The 10,624-nt window shown below is 44.6% G+C and overlaps 2 protein-coding genes across 2 annotated transcripts in view; both read left to right on the forward strand.

The window, feature by feature from the left end:
- Positions 1-8,910, forward strand: part of LOC137648695 (caprin-1-like) — a 44,719-nt gene extending 35,809 nt beyond the window's left edge. The window contains exon 5 of the mRNA XM_068381727.1: positions 7,025-8,910. Within this exon, the coding sequence (XP_068237828.1) occupies positions 7,025-8,407 (1,383 nt within the window). The 3' untranslated portion in view covers positions 8,408-8,910. The remainder of the gene's footprint in view (positions 1-7,024) is intronic.
- On the forward strand, positions 1,188-6,608 carry LOC137648696 (uncharacterized). The gene has a single exon (XM_068381728.1). It carries the CDS (start codon positions 1,236-1,238, stop codon positions 2,727-2,729), a length of 1,494 nt encoding a protein of 497 aa, XP_068237829.1. The 5' UTR covers positions 1,188-1,235; the 3' UTR covers positions 2,730-6,608.
- Positions 8,911-10,624: the final 1,714 nt, after the last annotated feature.

A 10,624-nucleotide genomic window follows, 5' to 3' on the forward strand; every position in this document is an offset into this window, starting at 1 on the left:
TGTTAATTAAAGCATATCCCTTTTGGGGTTTGCCCTGGCAGCCGTCAAAGCAAAGCTGGGCAGGGACCCACTTACTTATCGGCTTATCGCTCAACCGGCTCAGGTGAGAAGGCTACCCTGGCCTTGACCCACCCTTGACACACGTGACAATGCATTTATAACCCCTCCAGGCCTCCATTCATCATCATTCATCAGTCAGTACTGGGTCTGCACACTCACTACATCAGCTCAGGTCAGGACACTAACGCCGTCGTGAGGACACTGAGGCCTGCTGATTGCTGCCCGAAAAGACTGCCGCTACACTCTGCTTTTGTGCTACGGAGGCAATACTCAGTAGAGAAGCGTGATCATTACATAAGGTAAGACTCGAATGATGTTCTCTTCCCTATTTAAGAATTCAAGCAAAATTATAATAGTTTTGAGTTAGAGAGTGAGTTAGAGAGTTAGAGAGAGAGAGAGAGAGAGAGAGAGAGGAGAGAGAGAGAGAGGAGAGAGAGAGAGGAGAGAGTTAGAGAGAGTTAGAGAGAGAGAGAGTGAGTTAGAAAGAGAGTTAGAGGAGAGAGAGAGAGAGAGAGAGAGAGAAGAGAGAGAGAGAGAGAGAGAGAGAGAGAGAGTTAGAGAGAGAGAGAGAGTTAGAGAGAGAGAGAGAGTTAGAGAGAGTTAGAGTTAGAGAGAGTTAGAGTTAGAGAGAGAGAGAGAGAGAGAGAGAGAGAGGAGAGAGAGAGAGAGAGAGAGAGAGAGAGAGAGGAGAGTGAGAGAGAGTGAGAGAGAGAGAGAGTGGAGAGAGGTTAGAGAGAGAGGATTAGAGAGAGAGAGAGAGAGAGGAGAGAGAGAGAGAGAGTGAGAGAGAGTTGAGAGAGAGAGAGAGAGTGAGTTAGAGAGAGAGTTAGAGAGAGTTTGAGAGAGAGAGAGAGAGAGAGAGGAGAGAGAGAGAGAGAGAGAGAGGAGAGAGGGAGTTAGAGAGAGAGAGAGGTTAGAGAGAGAGAGTTAGAGAGAGAGAGAGAGAGAGAGAGAGAGAGAGAGAGAGAGAGAGAGAGAGAGAGAGAGAGAGAGAGAGAGAGAGAGAGAGAGAGAGAGAGAGAGAGAGTGGAGAGAGAGAGTTAGAGAGAGAGAGAGAGAGAGAGAGAGAGAGAGAGAGTGAGAGTGAAATATTTTTTTTTGTGCGCAAGCCATGAGCACATTTTTTTTCGTTTTTAAATCTAATATGCTATTTTTTTGTCTTACAGATTCTCACAATGGGTCAGCCCAGAGAGTTTGTTGGTGTTGAGCTCTTCTCAATTACGAAGAATTCAGCAAGTTGCCTTGTGTCTGGATGTGGTTACTCATACACACCGAAGCCCGGCGCAGAACTTCACTCAAAGCCATTATGTGATCACCTGAAAAGACGACATGCGGAGGAATATAAGAAACTCCTGGACAATGCCAAAAACAATGCGTCTAGGAAACGGGAGAGAGAAAATATATCTTCGATTAACGAAGAATCGTGTGCAAAAAGAAAGAAAACGGGAGTGATAGAATACACAATGAGTAAGCAAGAGATGCAGGGACTTGTCGTTGAAGCAGTTACTGTCAACGGATTGCCTTTGTCTGTTTTTGAGAAAACAGCCATGTCAAAGCTTTTGGGTCCCATTGCAAACAAGCTTGGTGTGTCATTAAGTCAAAGAGCTGTTCGGTCTCTGACTCTTGATGCCGCAGAAAAAAAAAGACTTGAGTTAAGGACTGAGTTCGATAAGCGCTTGGTTTGTGTGAAATTAGATCTCTGCACCCGACGTGGGCGTCATTTCCTTGGAGTGAACGTGCAATCTAATATCAATGGCAAATTGAAGGTAGTGACAGCCTCCGTAAAGGAAATGACACAAGGGGCAACAGCTGAAGAGATCAAATCAGTTTTGCTAGCTTGTTTGAATAAGATTGGAATACAAGAAAAACAAATTTACTCGTTAACCACAGATAACGGATCAAACGTAATCAAAGTAGGAAAACTGATGCAGAGTGATACACGGGTGAAGGAAGGAAACAGGGAAGAAATTTTGAGTGACAGTGAAGAAAACGATGATGAACAAGTATTGGAAGCTGCTGAAAATAAGTTAGATGACTTAGTAAATGACATTCACTTAGCAGCTATAAGTGTTACACCTGCAAGGTGCGCTTTACACATCATGCAACTCTGTGTGCATGATGTTCTGAAAACAGACAGTGTAAAACATATCTTATGTAGGGTGCGGAAAGTGGTGAATAAGACGCATACACAAGATATGCGCTTAATATTCAAGAACAGTTCCATATCACTTCCAAAACTAGACTGTGAAACAAGATGGGGCTCAACGTATAATATGTTGGACAGTGTCCTTGGAAAAAAGTTATTCTTGAACCAAATTGGCCTAGCTAATGAATCTTTACTTATTTTAGAGGAAGATTGGGAGAAAATAAGTGACATAACAGAAGCTCTGAAACCACTCCGTGAGGCTACATGTGCACTACAGATGAAAAATCTCACAGCTGGAGAATTCCTTGCTCAGTGGGTTAAGTGCAAAGTTGTTTTGGAAAGAAGCACTGCAGTCACAGCACCACTTCTCCTTCAAGCCATGGAAAAACGGCAAGATTCTCTGCTCAGGAACCCTGCTTTCCTGTCTGCTGTGTATCTTGACAGAAGATATAATGTTCTCCTCACCGAAGAACAGAAGGAACTTAGTCAAATACATCTTCTTGGACTCTGGAAAAAAAATTAAAACTATTTCTTCTACTAGTGCTGTGTCATCAGTCTCAATGCTGGCAAAAGACGATTCATTCATGAGCGGCGATAGTGATGGTGAAGGTGACTCAGCACTTGGGTCAGTAGATATTGTAGAGCAATTACTCCGAGTCAGTGATGTAAGAAGAGCAACTGATACCGCAAGCAAAGAGAGTGAAGTGGCTGAGCATATCAAAATGTTCGCCAAAGCTCCACGTATCAGTAAAAACGAGTGTATTTTCCAGTGGTGGCATTATCAACAAGAAAGTGCACTAAAAAATCTTGCTGAAGTAGCAGTTGCTCTGCCTGTTACTCAAGCGAGCGCAGAGCGCACATTCTCTGGGTTGCGCTATATTCTTAATGATTTAGGACTAGGTCTAAAAGAGGATATTGTTGACGCTGTAATGCTATTACGCTGCAACACATAAAAATGTATGAATGCCTAATACTGTATTACTGAAACTTTTCCTTTTGTAACCTTAGCAAAATAAAATTGTATTTTATCATTAGTGTATTACATAACACCAATCTTCTTGAAGTGGTAGTAGTAGTGGTAGTAGTAGTAGTAGTAAAAGTACAACGTTATGTCTATATGAACTGCAATGTAAAAAAAATAAGTACGGAAACAGTACGAAATTACGGTACGATAAAATATCGTACTAGTACGGTACGGTATGAATTTTTAGGTACTGTACGAAATTACGGTACGGTAAAAATGCGTGGTACGAATTACGAAAAAACAAATCGAACCGTACCGTACTACATGCCCTGGTTGGCACCCAACGACCCCTTGAGAGTAGCAGTATTGCAGGAAGAAGGCCCGGCAATGCTGGCGAAAGGGGCAGTAGAACCAGTCGAGAAACCGAGTCCAGGGTTCTACAACAGGCTCTTCCTGGTGGAGAAGGCGACAGGGTTCTGGAGACCGGTCATAGACCTTTCAGCCCTCAACAGTTCGTGTGCAACACCGACTTCAAGATGGACACTCCGAAGTCGGTCCTAGCGACCTTGAAGGAGGAGGACTTCATGAGGTCCATAGGCCTCAAAGACATCTACTTCCAGGTCCCTGTTCATCCCTCCAACAGGAGGTTCCTAAGGGTAAAATGGAGTACCAAAACGTGGCAGTTCAAAACCCTATGCTTCGGACTGTCGACAGTCCTCAGGGCTTCACGAAGGTCTTCGCAACAGTTTCAGGCTGGGCGCACGAACAGGACGTCCGCCAGATTCGGTCCCTAGATGACTGGTTGTTGCTTTCAGTCTCAGAGGAAGTACTGAGGGAGCAAGGCGAGAAGCTCCTGCAGTTCTACGACGTCTTGAGTATCATCATCAACCTGGAGAAGTCCCGGCTGATTTCCTCCACCAGGATGACCTACCTAGGGTTGGTTCTAGACTCCCGGATGGCGAGGGCCTTCCCCTCCGCGGAGAAACTGGACACCCTGAAACAGATACTCTGGCCCTTCCTGTCGGGCCAGCCCAGGAGAGCAAAGGTCTGGCAAAGACTGATAGGACTCCCCGCACTAGATAGTCCTGGTGTCCCCGAAGTCGAAGGAAGTCCTGGGGTGGTAGCAATCGGAACGAACATCCTCAAGGGAATGCCCTTTGCTACCGACCCTCCGGAGTTGCTCCTGTTCACGGACGTATCCAAGGAGAGCTGGGGTGCCCATCTTCTCGACAAAACGGCAAAAGGTAAATGGGAACTCTTGGAGATGAACCTGCACGTATACGTGCTGGAGATGAGGACCGTACAAAGAGCGTGCCTAGAGATTGTTCATCTACCCCGGGGAAGCTCCGTGGATCCGGGGTGCGACAACGTCACGGTGGTGGCCTACGTGAAAGAGCAAGGTGGACTGAAGTCGAAGGAACAGTGCAGTCTCACGATGGAGTTCCTAGAATGGGCTGAAGTGGAACAAATCAATTTTTCAGCCAGGATCTCTCCGGGGAAGAGAAACGTCCTGGCCGACGGCCTCAACAGGATGGGTCGTGGTAGGGCCCGAGTGGTCCCTACACCCAGAAGTGGTCTAAACCTTCTCCCTGAAGTGGAGCTCGTCGGTGATAGACCTCTTCGCCACGAGACTAAACGCACAGCTCCCCGTGTTTTGTTTTCCTGTGCCAGACCCAGCAGCAGCGTTCGAGGACGCCTTCTAATGAGACGGACGGCCAACCTGTGGGTGACTTTGGGAGCGCCCTGGTGGCTAGAGAGAGAGCGGTTCGCAGATCTAAAGGAACTGGCATGCCTTACACCTGGGCCACTTCCAGACAGACCAGACCTTCTCCGGCAGCCTCACTTCCAGAGGTTCCACGAAAACCCTTGGTCCCTCCTTCACGCGTGGAGGTTATCGAGCGTCTCCTGAAAAAGGAAGGATTTCCGTCGAGGACGGCATCAAGGATGTCAGGGTACCTGAGGCGTTCGTCAGTCGAGGTGTACCAGGCGTAGTGGGCTACCTTTTCTAAGGGGTGCTCCACGAAGAACATCAGGCCGTTAGGGGCCTCCATTCACGAGATAGCAGACTTCCTGGTCTATCTCAGGGACGAAGTGGGCATGTCCATCCCAAGTCTTCCTCCTGATGGACATAGATCTGGGTGCCTCCAGGTAGATCTCGACGCTCTTCAGGAGCTTCGAGCAGTCGTTTTCCCCCCAAGCCGTTAGGGTGCCCCAGGGGGATGTGGCTAGGGTACTTGAAGATGCTTTTGGAACCTCCCTTCGAGCCTCTAAAAGACATTCTAGACAAGGAGCTCACCCTCAAGGCAGTCTTTCGTTTAGCTCTGGCATCAGCAAAGAGTAGGTGAGATTCTTGGCCTGTCGTACGAGATCTCACACTCGAAGGGTTGGCGAGAAACTACTTTCAGATTCTTACCCTCCTTCGTAGCGAAGACTCAGAATCCAGCTGTTTGGGACCCCAAAGTGGAATTGTTCTCAGTGCCAGCTATCCCTCGCTCGGACAACCCGAGGGACTTGCAGTATGGCAGTATTTAGAAAGGACAGCTAGACTTCATCCCGAGATCAAGAGTCTGTTCATTTTTCTTGGGACTGTGAAGAAGCCAGTCTCCAAGAACACGTTCTTCTTCTGGATAAGGCAAGTGATCGTCAGGCCCTACAGTAGTGCAGGGGTCCCCTTTCCAGGAAAGCCCAGACCCCATGGCATTAGGAGTCTAAATACTTCTTTGGCATTTGAGAAAAACATGGCAGTGGGCCAAATCCTGAGGGCAGATACTTGGTCTAACCAGTCGACCTTTACGGCTCACTGCTTGAAGGACTACTCGAGAAAGTCCCTGGGCGGGTTCTCGCTCGGTCCCGTCATTTCCGCGCTCCAAACGGTTTAATGGTGTAGCCCCAGTGGTAACTGCGGGTAGCAAGTCCAAGAGAGACAGGTTCTTTCCTGAGCCCCCTTGTTCTTCCTTCCCCTATTCCCTTACCGGAAATGACTCGGGTAGCCCCCTGAAACTGCCATGGGATACACTATCATTGGAAGGACATGTCTCCTAGGATTCTTGCAGAAGTGAGTTACTTAGTCACTAAGATGGTTTTTTGCGTAGTTTTCCCTATTTTCTCGTGTTTTCTTTGAGGTCAGCAGAACCTAGTCTCCTACCTAGGTTCCTCTTCTATTCTCGTCACGGTTAGGTTCCTCTTCTATTCTCGTCACGGTCTCTAGGTCCTGAAGGACACTCCCACCTCCTAAGGTATAAGTCTCCTAAGAAAGTAGTTCGAGGTAAGTACTCTGTGTTGGAACAAATCACAAATTTTAAGTAATTTGTATTTTTCCTAACAGTACTTACCTCGAACTACTTTCGGGTAATGGCCCGCCCATCCTACCTTGAGTGCCTTGCTGGACGTCATAGATACCTAAGCTATCAAGAACTTACTGGAGATGGAGACCTGAGCAGGCATGCTCTCTGACCTGGGGATAGCCTCAGGGTGTGTTCCACTCCACCTGAGGCTACCCCTCATAGAAAACTGGACTAGGGTAAACTACACAAAACTCTGGTCGGTTGGGAGGAGATCCCAGATACTCCTAAGAAAGTAGTTCGAGGTAAGTACTGTTAAGAAAAATACAAATTACTTAAAATTTGTGATATTTTGCCTTTCCATAGAATGTATTGCGTGTTTCATAGTAGTTTCGCTTTCTTAAGTTCAAAACCCGATTCATAGCCTTAGCATCAACACAATTAATTCAGATGATCATGAAATGCAGTACTCCTGTATGTACAGTAGTCTTGAATTTGATCCTTATAGTAGTTAATGTTGGCTTTAATAGAATTTGTTTATTCACTATATTTTTTTTATTTATATCATTACAGGAAGAAGTTCCTGAATATACAAATGGAATTATAGGTGAAGAAACGGAAGAAATTGGAGTCGTTGCTGAAGGAGTAGTAAACAGTGTTGCTGCCGAAGGTCCTCCTCCAGGTCTTGCAACCTTAGCAGTGGTCCCAATGCCACCCCCAAGTATACCTCAAGAGAAGCCTTCTATTGTCTCTCCTTCGCAAGACCCACTAGTCGCAGCCATGGCACAGATTCCACCAGCTGGTGTCCCCGGGGGTCCACCCCCCCCAGCTCCTGGTATGCCCCCTGCCCCTTCTTTCTTCACACAAGCCCCTCATGCACAGCCAGAACACACCGTGCCACCACCACAAATTCCACAACCAGCACCACCACAACAGCCTCCTGTACAGCCAACTGTTCCGCCTACACTACAGCCTCCTGTTGTACAGCCCCCAGTACAGCCACCTGTGCAGCCTCCTGTTCAGCCACCTGTACAGCCTCCTGTCCAACCAGCCTTACAGCAAATCTCTCTTAATGATCTAGTGTCACCAGGAAGCTTTGACTTTTTGCAGGAAAGCCAAGTAGCCCAGGAACCTCCCACTGTTTATATGGATCCAGCTGTAGTTTCTATTGGAAGCATCAAGACAGAATCTGTATCCCAAAAAATCCTGTCACCAGTACAACAACAACCACCTCAGTCAACCAACCCAGTGGTCTCACTTGCTGCACAGGAACACACGCATCCATCCAATATTCCGGCTCAAAGTTTTACCAATCAAAGCTATAGTAACATTAACGTAGCTGGATACACACAGGGCGTTGCGGCTGTCTATCCCACCAGCGCTGATGTTGACTCTACTCCAAATCCCCCTCCAGCACTTTCGTTGCCATCACAACCACGGACACAGGGTCAAGTAGAATTCAACCCAGAAGCACGCCCATGGACATCTGACCAGTCCACACCCACACAAGACTCTGTCTCATCTGTTGTAAGCATTCCTCAGGGTCACGATGATGGTAACTGGGGGACTCAAGAGATGCCTGTCAACGGTGGCGATGATAAGTGGGTCAACGATTCCGGAAATTGGGATGAATACGAAGATAATCAAGGTGGATCCATTCCCCCTGCCAACAGCAATGGTCACGGAGACTTTGACAGACGAACAGGCTTCAGAGGAGGAAGAAGCAGAGGAGGATTTATTGCTAGGGGCGGCTTCAGAGGCAATCGTGGAAACGGCGGTTATCAAAACGGACGCGGCGGTTACGGAGGTGGTTATGGCGGCGGTTACCGAGGTGGGCGTGGCGGAATGAACGGACCCCGAGGTGCTCGTGGCTTTCGAGGCCAGGGCCCACGAGGGGGTTTTAGGGGCCGAGGTGGGCAGCGAGTCCCCTTTCAGCAACCCCCACATATGCAGTAAACTGATGTATCAGTGCTGAGCTGTGACTGTGATGTGAAAGCAGTGTGTATTTTAAACACTTAGTGTTGCACATTTTACACACCGTACTGACCTGGCACTGCATGCTATTTGTAGTGCCTGAACTTCACATTGAACAAACTTGAACGGAGAGACAGTACAGGGCATTCTTTACGGGACAATATGTGAACTGACATAAAAGTGAAAAATTTAACAAAAAAGAGAAGGAAAAGAAAAAAATTGAGTTGCTCTAACTCAGACAAAAAAATAAAACGTTACTTTCTGTAAACTATTCCATGACTCGTAAGGTTATACTATTATGATTTTTTTTCTCTTTTTTTTTTTTTTTCGTGTCATCTTTTGGAAGCATATTCCTGATTGTGGGGGAGAAGTGGAGGGTCTAAGCCATGCTCCTCTTCTCATCCAAGTGGCATAGTTCCACGTATAACTTTAAAAAAAACATTCTCAAGCTGTCGACGCTTCCAATACATTATCATTTAATGCACCCTGAGCGTTTCTATTACCCTTTTTCCCTCCAGTTTGAGAGAGTCCTCTAAAATGGGATAGAAATGGTGGTTGGCATCAAGTCAAGTGCTTTCTTGAACCCATTGCTGAGTAGATGACATGAAGATGAAACTGCGAGAACCATCAATCACAGAGTATCCCTGTTGTACAAATCTCTGACCATCTTGGGTAGTGGCAACAGCATTTTAAAAATTATAGATGCTGTATTGTGTAAACAGAATTCTTACAAACAAACCATGTCTTTCATGTCCAAGACTACACCAACTTGAAACCGGATCCCAAATGAGGTAATTGTAAAAAGAACAATTTAGTATATAAGTTTACTGTATTTTTAAGAAGTAATGACTTGTTACAATAATACTGTACTTTGGAAGTTTTTAATGTATTGATGCAGAATTTTCCTCAAACATGGCAAAGCAGGCATTATAATTATAATGTAGTCATTTTTCCCTTGCCTTTTTAAAACTGGTCAGTACATACCTACGTTATATATATACAGTATACATATATTTATAGAGTGCAAATTTAGGGTGTCAATTTTCTGTATTTTGAATGGGATCAAGATAAATGGTTTAATTCCTTTCCCTTGAATAATATTCTGTTATTTTTCCTGTTATTTTCTTTTCCTTTATTATTAATCTTCACTGCTATTTACTGTGCTAGTATGGTATTGTACTGTATTTTCTTAACGTTTGATTTGTTATTTTCTAGATTAAATATTTTTTATGCAAATTTTTTTTTTTTGAATGAAAAGTCCCACTATTCCTAACATTTGAGTGGGAGCCTTTGGCATCTTCCCATCAAGAATGAGCCCTAATGTATTGAGATAGGAGAAATACTAGACCTCAAAGAAACTTTAGTAGTGAATATAAGTATCCATCGTGGATGTCTTCAAGGCTTTGGAAATTGACCAGTACTTCTGCCACATCAACCAAGATCACAGGTAGTATTGTAATGTGTATTTTCTTTGGTCTGTGCATAACTTTATTCAGCTGATTTCTACCCATTCATGACCACTTTTCCCATTACTGTATAAACTAATACATGAAGAGGCCAATTTTATTTGTTTGTAATAAATTACCTGCTCTAGTTCCAAGGTAAAATTACATAAATATTTTTATATCTTTTTATTTGTAGCTATTTCTTTTACAGGAATAAAACAATATTTGTGACATCTACCATAACAATTGGAAAAGTATGATAAACCATTTTTTCATAGTGTGTCCCTAGTGTTTTATTTTGCATCATGCATTAGCAAAGGAATGGTCATTTACGGTAGCTTGCATGCAGTGTTTGATTAGATAACAAGGGTTTAAGTGTTATATAGTTTTTTAGTGTTTTTCCTTTTTTTCAAGGCTCAACTGAAAGATACTTTTTGTGTGTAGTGTCCATTTTTTTTGTATTTAAATCTTTGCTGGCCTCTTTGAAGTACAGTACAAAGATGTTATCTTGCAGACAACCTTTTAAAACTTTAAAATAACTTTTACTGGCTATTCCTACCAAGTGCGATTTTATTAGCTTACATTCTATAAAAAAAATTTTGGTAGGCTCAAGATTTTTGAAGATTGTACAACCAGATTTTGAATGTCAGGCATTTTTCCAACTGCCAAACTTTTCACCAGTGTAGTTATAGTTATAAAAAAAAAATTGATGCCTTACAATACGTACTCGCTACTCTTGTCACATCGTGATAAA

The sequence above is a fragment of the Palaemon carinicauda genome, chromosome 10 (genome assembly GCF_036898095.1).
Source record: "Palaemon carinicauda isolate YSFRI2023 chromosome 10, ASM3689809v2, whole genome shotgun sequence".
Classification (NCBI taxonomy): Eukaryota; Metazoa; Arthropoda; class Malacostraca; order Decapoda; family Palaemonidae; genus Palaemon; species Palaemon carinicauda.